Source organism: Terrapene carolina, unplaced genomic scaffold (genome assembly GCF_002925995.2).
Source record: "Terrapene carolina triunguis isolate 2854851 unplaced genomic scaffold, T_m_triunguis-2.0 Scaffold34355, whole genome shotgun sequence".
Taxonomy (NCBI): Eukaryota; Metazoa; Chordata; order Testudines; family Emydidae; genus Terrapene; species Terrapene triunguis.
Genome location: NW_020698706.1, coordinates 1 through 13,675, shown reverse-complemented (window position 1 = coordinate 13,675; position 13,675 = coordinate 1). Strand labels below are relative to the sequence as shown.

General features: G+C 49.7%; 1 protein-coding gene across 1 annotated transcript; it reads right to left on the bottom strand.

Moving 5' to 3' along the window:
- Positions 1-11,364: 11,364 nt before the first annotated feature.
- On the bottom strand, positions 11,365-13,383 carry LOC112123841 (butyrophilin subfamily 1 member A1-like). The gene is made up of 2 exons (XM_029914289.1): positions 13,311-13,383; positions 11,365-11,876 (listed from the first exon to the last, which is right to left on the bottom strand). Exons 1-2 carry the CDS (start codon positions 13,381-13,383, stop codon positions 11,365-11,367), a joined length of 585 nt encoding a protein of 194 aa, XP_029770149.1.
- Positions 13,384-13,675: the final 292 nt, after the last annotated feature.

Sequence of the window (13,675 nt, the reverse complement as noted above, 5' to 3'; positions counted from 1 at the left end):
AATAATCTGACCCTAAAATAGTAGGTGTCAGGATATTTCCATTTTGTAATTAAAGTGACAGCTTTAGAATTTTTTCTTCACAACAATCCCATAACTCCCTCTCTCTCTCAGGGCAGGTCTTCACTACGGGGGGGGGGGGGGGGTTTATACTCCGATTCAGCTACGCAAGTTGCGTAGCTGAATTCGACGTATCAGAGCCGACTTACCCCGCTGTGAGGACGGTGGCAAAAATCGACCTCCGCGGCTCCCAGTCGACGGCGCTTACTCCCACCTCCGCTGGTGGAGTAAGAGCGTCGATTCAGGGATCGATTGTCGCGTCCCCACGAGACGCGATAATTCGATCCCCGAGAGATCGATTTCTACCCGCTGATTCAGGCGGGTAGTGTAGACCTAGCCTAAGACACAGATTTTTCTGTTCCCATCATGGGAAATAATAAGCCAATGTAATAGGTAAAGTTGAATATGCTGTATATAAAACATAGCAGGTGGGAAATATATAGGAATAGAACATGTTATGATATTTTGTTTTTATTGCCATAACATGTAGGCACCAGTCATTGATCAGGACCCCATTGAGCGAGGCACTGTACAAAACATGTAACAAAATCCAGATCTCTGCTCATGTAGGAGATCTCCTCATTCATGGATCTCTGTTCTTCCACACGGACAAAAAAATACATGTTTTTTTTTTTTTTAATTTGCCTTTTGGTATCTGAGATTTTAGGTCACACTCAGGTCATATTCTTAAGCTTTTTTCTGCAATCACAAGGGCTAGAAACTTTCTTTAAAAATTAAAACTGAAATTCTCTCATAATCACAGGACAAGAACAGTTGGGGTTTTAAGGAAAATATCAAATATTTCAAGACTCATGATAAAATTATGAGAGAAAATTGACACCACTTGATTAGTTCAATATATTTCATTATACGATAAATGAAAAAAAATGGCATTCAGAACAATGCAGAAATAACCAAAAACGCTTTCTTTCGATTTAATTTAAAAATAAATATTTCAAAATGAATTTTATTTCAAGTAAATTTCAAATGACAAGTTCAAACTAAAAGGAATGAAAAGATTTATTTTTATTATTGCTATTATGTTTCTCCTGCATCATTTCTTTAAAAAAAAAAAAAAGAAAAGAAAAAAAGTGAGAGCGAGAAAATGGGAAAGTCCCAAAACCCACTCCCCCAAAATTAAAGTGTGTGTGTCCATTTTTTCCAAATGACTTCAAGCTGTTTTTTTATAAAAAGGAAAGATCCATAAACATTTTAAATCAAACAAACAAATATCATACAATTTTTTTGAAGAAAAATATTTTCCCCTTTCTAAATCATGTCCAGAGATATCCTCATGAATTCTCCCCACTGACGGCTTTTCGCACAGGGAATAACTTGTCTCACAGTTTGTTACAAGGGCCTTTCTTGCCATTATGCCATCGAATCTTCCCTAAACACAGGACCATAAAAATCACCCCTGCTGGCCACCCTTCTACAGCTCTATGGCCACAAAGATAGGAGGCAACATTAATTTATCACAGGATAACAATGCAATGTGTACAAACTGATCACTCCGTGGTTGTTGTGGATCACTTGACATGCATACAGAAGACCAATACCAAGATATTCAGCAATACATTTCAAAGGGTGCTTCATTTTAGGCACATGCTGAATTCCCTCTGATCTCAAAATGAATAAAGGCTGTAATTTGTTTCCATTGATTCTGGACAAAATTGGACTTTTTTTCCTTTAAAGTATCAGAAGCAAAAGGACTCAGCCCCCCAGTCAGGTCGAAAACTACTGACTACAAGCAGGCCAGGAAACTATACTGATTGCAGCTGAGTTTGCAGCCCTATGTTTCTTCCTATATTCTAAATACAGGAAGTTACTTTGTTACAAATCTCCCCTTAACATCACTAAAAACTGAATTGGGCCCAGGGTTCTTGAATGAAACACAGTAACAGAGGAAACAAATTACTTATTGAATGTACTGTAAAAATCCAGCAGTGCTAGGAAGCTGATGTGAAATGTAGTTTGAGGGTATGTATTTTGAATGTACATACTGTATGAGGGACTGTTTCCATAAAGAGCAAAACAAATTCTCATGGGATTATCAAATCTTTGTGTTATTAACAATCTGTCCAAGAAAAAGCCCTGAATACTATAAAGTCAAGCAGCCAAAGTTCACCTACCTGATTGATCCCTCCGAGACGTTTCATGGTGGTTAGGGTGCGGTCTGTCCTTCTGAAATCCTCATGCTTTGTCGAGATAGTCCTTAAAATATCAATTATTTCATTTCATCAAGATGCCCAGCTACTACTGGATATAAAATAGCTGCAGTTTGATCAAAGCCTTTTCTAGCAGTTTTTTTTTTTTAAAGAATCCTGTTGTTGTTCCACACGGATAAACGTGCTTTCTTCTTGCAGGATTTACTGAGTTTGAAAGTGAAAGTAACAGGGGAACTTGTAAATGGCGGTAATTGCAAACCCTGTGAGTAAGAATCCCCTCTTAAAGAAACAGCCACATTGCTACTGAGGTAGAACTGGCAGTACCCGAAGATTCAAATATTCTGGTACTTCAAATGACCTGAATACAAGAGTGATTTTGAAAAGACTTGATCTTGCTTTTGTGTGAACTGTAGTAAATGTCACAAATAATAATTACTTTTTACATTATGTCACCAGAATAAAATTTCCCCTGTGGATAGTTAGAAATAACATTAATAATACCTTTGCACTGCTAAACTGGAATTTAGGGTGAACCTAATTTTTTTATGACTGTAACATCAGAAGATTGAAGTTCTGACCATCTGTATGGCCAAGATTCAGTCTGAGGCTGAAAAGAGAAATTAGAGAATAGTATTAAGGAATCCTGAGTTGTGACTGGATACCAAACCAAGTTCTATCCCGGAATAAGTGACAGGTTGGAAATACTAATTGTAACACTGCCAGGGCCAGCTCTAGGTATTTTGCCGCCCCAAGCAAAAAAATTTTTGGCTGCCCCCCCCCCACCCCAGCCCTGGGCTGTACCCCCCACCCCCTGCCACCCCAGCCCTGGGCTCTCTCTTCCCCTCCCACCTGCACGCCCTGCCGCCCCAGCCCTGGGCTCCCCCCCCCAAACGTGACCTCCTCTTTCACCACAGCAATCCCCGTTTACACTTGCAGTGGGGATCAAACCGTTTCTCCTATTTTTATTTCACTTTAGTATAAATCTCACCCCCCCCGTCCCCCGCAACCCCATCTTTAGTGCTCCAAATGCACATGGAAGGCATAGGGAACTAACCCTCAAACCTTGTACCTGGAAAGGGATGGGGATCTAGTAAAGAGGCCTCAGGCAGAGGAGCGGGTGTGGGGGTGCTTGGGGGCTCTACACTGGCAGAGAAGCAGGGTGTGATGTACTCGCAGAGGAGGGTGGAGGAGGAGAGGGGGTATCAGGAGGGTTGCGAGAGAAGAGGTGTAGGGAAAGGGGGGAGGTGCGGGAGGAGAGGGCTGGGGGAGGGTACAAGGAGAGAGGTGCGGGTGAAGGGAGAGTACAAGGGGAAGGGGTGCGGCGAAGGAGCGATGGGGGGAGGTACAAGTGGAGGGGCTGCGAGCGGGATGGGGGGTGCAAGGGGTGAGAGGGGCAGGCGCTGACAGCTGCTTCCCCAGCCCCCTGCAGGCAGAGCCGAGAGGACAGACACTGACCCCCCAGGTGCCTGAGCTGCGGGGGTCCCCTGGCGGGGCAGTATCCCCCGCTGCCCCACTCGGAGCCGGGCTCTGCCTCTCCCCACCCAGGGCAGGCAGCGCGGGGCTGAGGCGGGGGAGGTGCGCAGCGAGCTGGGTCCGGGGGCAGGAGGGGGCGGCGGCAGCTCCCTGGCAGCTCGGGCTGCCCAGCCACTTGCCCTGTCAGCGCGCGAGCCGGGATCCGCGCCCCCTGCCCAGCCCGGCGGCGCCCTGCACAGCCCCCTCGGGCGGGGAAACACTGCGCCGCCCTGGGGAGACTCAGAGCAGCAGCGGCAGCAGGACCCCTCCCCCCTCCCTGCATCCCAGCTCCACTTCCCTCCCTCCCTCCCCGGCTCCTCACACCCAGGCTGGGCTGCAGTTCAGGCTGCCCGGCCGCTGGAGCCCGAGCATCATCCCCCGGAGCTGAGCCCCTCTCGCCCCCGCAGCCGGGCTCAGTTCCGGGGATGATGCTCCGGCTCTCCAGCGGCCGGGCAGCCTGAACTGCAGCCCAGCCTGTGCGACTCAGGCTGCCATGAGCGCCATCTAGCCACTGCAGCCAGAACTGCAGTGTCAGTTCCAGCTCCTGAAAGCCTCCGCTGACAGGGAACATCTTGGTTCAGGGCTGGCTCCCGGCTTTTTGCGCCCCAAGCAAAAAACAAAAAAAGGGGGGGGGCCTGGAGTGCCACCCCTTGGAAAGTGCTGCCCCAAGCACACGCTTAGAGCGCTGGTGCCTAGAGCCGGCCCTCTTAGTGGGTTCAGTTGAGTTAAGGGTGACCCCACCCCCCCAATCAGGACTAGCTCAGCACAGTTCTGCTGCCCTTTACTCACACAATCAGGATAACAACATCCCATGACCCCTGAATTCAATACTCAAGTGATTTGTAACCCAACATCAGCCAAAACTGATCACTTGGGCAATATTACACAGCTCTGTCTGCTAGGTATCTGGGCAGAGTGGGTGTGTTCATGTAAATACAGCCTGGTCCTGAAAATTCCTCCTCTTCCCCCCCCCCCCCGCTCATCACTAGCTGTCAGGGTAGAGTTCATTCACACTTTGCATACACCCAGGTCAAAGGATAAAACAAAAATCATCCCCTACCTTGTGTCTATGTAACAAATGTCACCACAGCTCCAGGGTCTCTGGGGAGCTCCTGGCTACCCGTTTCCTTTGAGTTACTTTGAATCCAGCAGAAGCCTTTTTAATAAAGTAGTTTTTATTATTAAAGTATAGATTGTTTCATCTGAGCATCTGGGGTAATTCTAGTGGTTTCTAATGAATGTTTGAATTCTTCCCACTCTTTGTGCACTGACTGCAAGTCAATGCTAGAGGGAGAGGAGGGGAATAGCAAGAAATCACATGATGTTATTGGCACGATCCTTTTATGGAACACAACGGTGATTTCTGCCAAGTCGTCCGTTTCTCACACAGCTGGTTGGAACGGAGTCGCAAGAGAGTTTTGCGAGGTGGTGATTTTTTTTTTTTTGAAACCTCTCCCAGCAACCAAAAGCTTGGTCCAAGCAACAGGAAAGCTTGGGTGGAGCAACAGAGAGAGAGTTCATGGTTTGGGCTCATTTAATTGTGCATTTCTTTGCATTCAAATGCATCTTGGTGTTGCAAGTCGAACCCTGGTTTATAATAACCCTGTGAGTTTAGTGTATCTTTAACTCTGGATTTCTGAGTTTTCTCATATTTGCTTAGTAGTTACCTATTGACAATTCGTTTCAATAACTGAGGGCTTAGTGAAACTGCCCACTGTAAGTATAAAGTTAACTGTGAAGGAGACAGCTTTCTTAAGAGTTAGTCCAAGGCTGTTGGTTGAACTTCTGCCATTCTGAGAACCAAGAAAATAATAATTAATAATAAAAAAATATATATTATCTTGTCCTTCAAGTGCAAGCTGCATGGCTCTGACCTGCCTCTGCCGGTAACCATACAATGCAGAGGAATAATTAATTTAAAAAGAAATATCCGTGAGCAATTTTTCCTCTGGTAAGCGAGGAACAAAGTAGAAATGTACCACACATACAGATAGTAGTTGTGCCACTGAATGTGGGGCTTTTCTTATATGCTAACAGTCTGTATTACGATAGTGTCTGCACTAAAATAAATTTTGAGAGATCATTTCATTACAAGCCCTACATTTTGTTTATTAGAACATTTTTCACATAAACTTTTGGTGTTCAGTTTCTGGGGTTTAGTCTTGTATGCAATTTTTTTTAAAGTTAATTTAAAACTCAAAACAAGAACAAAACCAAACAAAACCTCTCCTTTAATAGGCTCCAACTTCATACAAAAGTTTTCTATTCAGAAACGGGATAATGAATAAAGAAAGGCACTACAAGAGATCAAAATGAATGAGTTGAAACCCCCCCCCCCCAAAAAAAATCATGAGATTCGCCCAATAAATCATTACACTTAAAAAAAATTTTTTTTAGGTCAGTCTCTTGATGTTTGATGGACACCCCCTCTCCTCCCCCCCACCCATCCTCAGAGTGTGCACATGTGACTATTAGTGTTGTCTCCCACACGTACTGCATAAGGCCCCTGCTGCAGGAGGTCTCACCCTGCCCAGCAGTTAATCCTGTCTCCCCAATGCCCCATCAGTTCTGTCCCAACCCAACCCCTCAATTCAGCCCCCCTCAGTTCAGTTCCTCAGCCCCCATCATCACAACCCCATCAGTTCAGCCTCCCCCATTCCATCGCCCCCACCGTCCTCAGTTCACCCTCCCAGCACTGGCCCATCTGCTCAGAACCCACCATTAATGCAGCCACCGACCCATCAGCCTCCACCCTCCTCACTTCAGCCCCCTGGCAGCCCCCTGGCTGCTGTTCAGCCCTCTCAGCATCACCTCTGCTCCTCTTACGGTTCCTCACCCTCCCCAGGCTTGGGGTGGGGGCTGCAGTGGAGTCCCCCTCTCAGTTCCCAGGCTGTCAGGGGAGCAGCCACTGAGGGATGACAGGGGGAGTCCCAGCCACATGTGAGGCTTGACAGGGGGCTTATCACTGTATATTTTGTCACTGCAGAGGAGGAGGGGAAGGAAAAAGAGGGAGCTAGCACAGGTATGAACATCCAAGCTGGGAACTGTACCTCCCAGCCACTGTGCAGACATACCCGCAAAGAGCTCTCTCCCAGAATGGCACAGTGGGAGAATTATCTCTGAGAGTCCATCCCTACAGTGCGTAGAGCTGGGAGGGACCAGAAGGTGGTGAAGGAAAGTGTTTCTGGAGGAAAAGGGCAGGCTGTGTCTCACTACTATATCACAGTTGGCAGGCTTAGAAAATGTTGCGACCTGCGAGTGTTCTATTGACTTCCCAGGCCATCTTGTTTGAACGTCGGTTCAGATAATGGGCTTGTGTGATTTGGGTCACTCACTTCTGCACATCTGGAGGCCTGGTGGTAACTGGCATTTGTGTTGATATGCAGAGAGGGTGCTGCAAGCCTCCTCTTCCTTTTCCTCACCCTCCGCAAAGGCCAGTCACAATCACACTCCCTCCCTTGGCATCCCAGGGTGGCACCTTGCCCAAAAGGTTGCAGGGAGGGGCAGGGTCTTTCCTGGTCTTCCTCCTCTCATGCTCCAGATCAGCCCATGCAATGAACCAGGATCTTCAAGAAGAGCAGAGTGTAGCTTATGTATTCCCACGTACAACTCAGACTCAGCTTCTTTGACTGGCACAGAGGGGCCCTGCCATGGCCCTAATGCAGGGGCTACATGGAATATTTTGGCCTTTGGAATTTTGTTCCAGTTTTATCACTTCAATTTGATTGAGATGCATTCTGTAAAATTCCAGTTGTTCTCTGCCATGACACATTGCCCTGGTGTAAGCTCTTCCACTAACGGCATTTTTTAAATTACAGAAATATCGCACGGGGGACTATTTCATTTTGTAGTCAAAATGGGGGGGTTGACAAAATGGGGGGGTTTGACAGCAATTTCTAAGTAAAATTGAGCCTCACTCATGATCTCAGATAGAACTCTCCAATATCAGGACTTTTTTTTTTCAGCAGCAGCTTGACAGTTTATCCATCTGTAGAGCCGGCTTAGGGCTTGGCTACACTGGTGCTTTACAGCTCTGCAACTTTCTCACTCAGTGGTGTGAAAAAACATCCCCCTGAGCGCAGCGAGTTACAGCTCTGTAAAGTGCTAGTGTAAACAGTGCCCCAGCGCTGGGAGCCGTGCTTCCAGCACTGTAAGCTAAACCCCTCAGGGAGGTGGAGTACCTGCAGTGCTGGTAAAGCTCTCTCCCAGCGCTGGCGCCGCGACCACACTCGCACTTCAAAGCGCTGCCGCGGGAGCGCTCCCGCAGCAGCGCTTTGAAGTTTCGATTGTAGCCAAGGCCTTACTTAGGCTATGTTGGCACTACAAAGTTCAACGCTGATTTAAGTTACATCGATGTACAGCCACCATTGTACTTAAACCGCTGTTGCATGTCCACACCATGCTTCCTGTGTCAGCGGAGCGCATCCACAGTAGCAGCTCTTGCAATGGCACTGAGAGCAGTGCACTGTGGGTAGCTATCCCACTGTGCAACTGGTCGCAGGGTACGTTGGGAAGGGTTTGCAATGCCTCATGGGGCAGGTACAGCATCACATGATGCAGGTTTCTCATCCCCATCATTCCATGGGCATCCTACTAGGTTTCCAGTCGTGTTTCAGCTACCCTGGTAACCTGTGAGCCAGTCATGTGGGTCAGAAAGCCTGAATCCTGCACTGCTCTTCAGTATTGTGCTGTGTGTTATGTGCACAAGGCTGTAAGAGGAGCTCAATGTGGAGACTATTCATCATCACTCTGACCCCAACCCCCTCCTTGTAGAAGCAGCAGGTCTGTGGTTCTGCACCAGGGGCAGCTATTTGCCTCCTGCTATGCCTGCCACAGCTCTTTGGGTTTTACACGGCACTGTCGTGTGTCCATATCACAGCCCTTCCCCTCCATGCCTCAACAAGTTCCTGCAGCTGAATTGGAGCTGGGCCTGCACAGACTCCTCTCCCCACAGACCCAGGAGATCCACCACCTCCCGTGGACTCCAGGCAGGAGCCATTTGCTGCGTGGAGCCGGCCTGCTCAGCTGGGCAGTTGCTTTGTGAGCTCTCCACACTGAGCACACAGGAAGAGCAAGTTCAAACCTTCCTGGGGCTTTAACAGGGGAGGGGCATTCACCTGTGTACCTGGCTGCCAGGGAGCAGGGTTCGAAATGGTGACCAGGGCGGTCACAGTGGGGCATTCTGGGATTGACACCTCGTGGAGGCCACTTAGGGCAATGCAAGCAATGCAGTGTTCACACTGACATTGTGTCACTCTAACTACGTCGCCCTAAGCTCCACGCCTCTCCTCCAGGGGGGGTTATTATGCCGGCGTAACATGCGAGTCGAAGCAGTGGGAGGAGCATTGCAGCATGTACACCTGCATAGTAAGGTTGATGTCAGCTGCCTTATGTCGACAAAACCGTGTCGTGTAGGAAGGGCCTTTGAAAGACCAGGAAGTGGTTATGGTGAATAGCCCTGGGGCAGCCAGATGTAGCTCTGCAGACCCAAACACACTTGTTAAGGATTCACCAAGCAACTTAGGCACCTAGAAAATCAGTCAGCTGCCAATCTTGTGAGTGGGACCTGATCCTTCCAGCTTGCCAACCAGATTGGGTCCCATTCAAACATCTGTCCACCGGAGGTGGAGAAGGTGGTGTTCCCATCACTCTGTCATTATTTATCTAAAGGCGGCGGTGGCAGCTATCTCTCGATACAAGGGTGATGTCTGCCAGGGGGACAAGATGTTAACACCCTTGGCAGAAGCCTACATGTGAAATCTTTTAATGTGGGGGAGCCAGTGTGCAGGTGGCAACCTCATGAAACTTGACAGGAAGGAGCCCTGGATCCAGTAGCAGAGAAGTCCGAAACAACCAGAGGTCTCTATCCTGCAGCAGCCCTCATCTGCCTTTACAGCTACAGAAAATTGGCACATCCTCAAATACACCTGTTCCGCCATTGGGGTCTTCAGAAGTTTGGACTCCCATGGGGTTGAAGACCCCCCCACCCCACAGAGCTGAAGCGCTAAGACCCCCTCCCCACAGGGCTGAAGCCCTGAGCCACAACAGGTGCCTTTCGTGGGGCTGAAGCCCCAAGATCCCCTCCCCACAGGGAGGAAGCCCAGAGCCCAGGCAGGCCCCTCCCATGGGGCTGAGGCCACAAGCCCCGACTCTCAAATGCCCACTTTCTGAGTCAGGGGCAGCCAAACCTACTGACGCTCCAAGCCACGGTGTCCGGCGTCTTGTTCTCCTAGGAGGGCCACCCTCGGCGAACAGTTCTGAGGGGCTGTTCAGACAAAGTGCAGTCCAAACTTCTGAAGCTTTCATGGGTGAATACTCACTTCTTGAGTATTCTGAAATTAACTAGGTACAGCAGGGGTGGCCAGCCTGTGGCTCCGGAGTGCATGCAGCTCTTCAGAAGTTAATATTCGGATCTTTGCATAGACGCCGACTCCGGGGCTGGAACTACAGACACCAACTTTCCAATGTGCCGAGGGGTGCTCACTGCTTAAACCCTGGCTGTGCCCCAGGCCCTGACCCCATTCCACTCCACTCCACCCCTTCTCCTAAGGCCCCCACCCCTTCCCATGCCCTCCCTCCTCCCTCCTTCCCCCCCCCCGAGCCTCCTGCACACCGCAAAACAGCTGATCGTGGTGGGCAGGAGGCATGGGAAGGGAGAGGGAGGCGCTGTTTGGCGGGTCCACCAATGTTCATTATTACAACCATTTTTCTAGCCCTCATTTCCCATCCCTGTTTATTTCTCTGTGTCTCTTCCATTCTTTTCTGATCCTTGTCACAGACCATTCCCCCTCATGTTCTCCATTCTTTCCCTTGAGTTTATCCCTTCCCCTCTCACTGCCTCTGGTCCTTTCCCCTCTCCAAAGTGTTTTCCTTTCATTGTTTTTATATTTATTTTTCACCCTTTCTCCAGGACTCTCTGTTTATTTTGTTTTACTTTATCTTTTCCTTGTGATTTCTCTGTTCCTTCTGGCTCAGCTCCCCCTTGGCCCCCCCTGACTCTCACAGTGTTGCTAACCCCAGAAGCTAAAAATCATGACACAGAACTGAAATTGACTCTCCAAAACATGAGGTTTCCAAAAAAAAAAAAAAATTATATAATGTAGCCTGGTTTTTCTTGTGATTTTTTTAACTCTCCCTGCCCATCCTCCATGGGTGTTACAAATACAGTGGTGCCAACCCTGCATCTACAGGGGAAGGTGACTTGGGCCCCTGCAGCAGGATCTCTGGCTGGAAGATCCCAGCGAGATCTAATGACACAGATCGGTACAAAAATCTCCCTGCTGCTGAGGTGCTTCCAGCGTCTCCCCAACCCCCCAAACCCTGATTGATTCATTCTGTGTCCCTGCCACCCCCACATCCCACCGGGCTCTTTTCCCAGCCCCATGTTAATTCGGCCCCCTGCCCAGCCGCCACATCTGCCCCTCAGGGCCTCTCTGCTCCTTCTGCAGCCCCAGAGGTTCTTCCCCCTCCCATCCCTGGGGCTGCAGAGAGGGAGGGGGAGGAGCTTCCAGCAGCCATAGAGATGAAGAGTCAGGGGCTGGGTAGATGGGAGTCCTGCAAGGTCATAGAGACTGGGGACCATGAGGCTAGAGAGGCCAATTTCTGGTTCACCCCTCTGCTGCGTGTCTCAGGGACACAGGCTGAGCCGGGATCTCCACACCCAGAGCCAGGGTCGGATTCTCTCCCCAGGGATGGAGCCTGGCGGGAAAGTGAAGATCGGGGCCTCGTCACCAGCATCGATAAATGTCACCTGCCCCCGGTCACAGTCCAGACAAACACGGATCCTGCTGGGGGCCCGGCTCAGGGGCAGGGGGGTCGCAGGGGAGGTGAGAGCCCGGAACTGACCTCGCCACCGCTCCACAGCCCAGATCCCCCCCTCAGGACTAAGGCTGATCCATCCCTTCCTGCTCACAGACTCTCTGGCCACCCCCACAGCCCAGTATCCCCCAGCCATCACCTCCACCTCCCAGCAATGTCTCCCCGAGGTGAATCCCTCACAGCCCAGCACACAGGGCTCAGTGTCAAATCTTTCAGGTTTGCTGGGCAGTCGCTGCCGTGTGGCTCCCCATCTCACACTTTTCTGATCCTCAGACAGGACAAGCTCGGGATGGGCCGTGTCTGGATCCAGAGTCACATTCACTGGGGGAAGAGAGAATCAGAGTGTTAGAGGCAGAGCTCACCCCTGGGGAAGGCTGGGACCATTTCTCACATTCCCCAGCAGCCCTGTTCTCGCTGGGACAGGCCTGGATCCTCGGGAGCTGCCTCTGTCCTGGGCACCTGAGACTGAGCAGAGGTGTCAGTGCAGTTCCTGCGCATGAACTCAGCACTAAGGTTGGTGTCAGGAGGGTTTGTGTGACTTCAGCGTGGGAGCTCCTCACTGTTCAGTGTATTGTTTTAGGGCTGTGTCTGTCATGGTCGGTGTTGGTTTCACTGGCAACTTTAGCTACAATCTCATGAAGACATTTTCAAAGGAATTTTCTGATAATTTAAAGACAAACTCCGGCTGCAAACTCACCCTGTCTGAATGTTCCTAGGGATCCTCCTGTTTTTGTCTCTAGTGCAGACGGCAGAGTGTCTGGAGGGGGGAAGGAGAAAGGAGATGAGATTTCAGGCTTTCATATTTATAACAGCATCCCCACTCTCAACTCCGAGAACTGTCTTTTAATTATGACAGAGAAACACACCAAGAAATTTAATATAAAAAGATCTGAAACCGTCTCTTTTCTCTCTCATTCGGATTCAAGCATCTCCCAGCAATGGGACCAACATCCTTGCAGCCTCACAACCATTCCAGGACAGACAATCTGCAAGTGAGATTTACTTTTCCCCTCCTCATCCCATCCCACCCTTCACACCCCAGTTGGTTTGTCTCATTCATTTGCTGCCTTTTGTCGTAACCTAGACCCAGAGCCTGCAAAGACTTTGGCATAAAAGTAACTTTACCCACTTTGGTCCCTTTGACACTAACAGAATGTTAAGAGTTTGTGAAATCCTGGCTCTAATTGTGAGCAGTTGGGTCTGTTTACTCAGCGTCTCTACAGAGAGCAGCACGACGGGGCCTCGTCCTCCATAGGCAGAAATAGAAATAATAGTAAAACCATTTTATAAATGTGGAAATTGAGGGTGACTCTGCTATTCAGTGGCTGCGGGGCTGGTGCAGACCTTGGCACAGGCTAGGGAAGTTCTGAAGCCAGCCAGAGTTACATCCCTATGACAATGGGCCCCATGTGTCTTGCCCAGCGTGCAGAGTGTCCGAGGCCCAGCTTTACACTGCCCACGTCCCTCTGTCCGTCGTCCACCCCCTCCCTCTTCCACCCGCCCTCACCACCCCCCCACCCCATTCCCAGCCCTCTCAGGAACACGCCTTGTGCCTGCAGCTGCTGTGGAGGAGGCACAAGAGGCTCCTGGGCTGGAGGGATCCCTCACCATGGGGGAGGGGCTTTCTCCTTCCCTGCAGCCTCTGTGCCCAGACTAGCTGCCCTACGGGACCAGAGCACAGTGATGGGCTGGGTCCAGCTTTAATAAATGGCCTTTCATTTAGGGTCTAGATTTTGGGTGCCGACCTTTAGGCACCTGGGGCCTGGTTCTCAGGGAGGTTGGGCACCTGCAGCTCCACTGACTCCACCTGCAGCTGTGGAGGCTGCATGGCTCTGGAGCACCTGCCCTGCAGTTCTCTAGTTGGGAGAGAGAAACTCAGGTGCCCCAAATTGGGCCATTTTGGGGAGCTTGGGACTGAATGTTGTGACCTTTGGTAATTCATGAATTCATGTGAGACGTCCTGATGCCTGGGCCCCTGCTCCATCTGCTCCATTTGTCTGTTTTTCACTAGTTATTAAAGTAACTCAACTTAAGTTAACATAAGTACTGAGAATTGGTACAAAGGTCATTTCATATACATAAGTTTGGACAGACCGAGATTGTGCGTTTGTACTGACTGA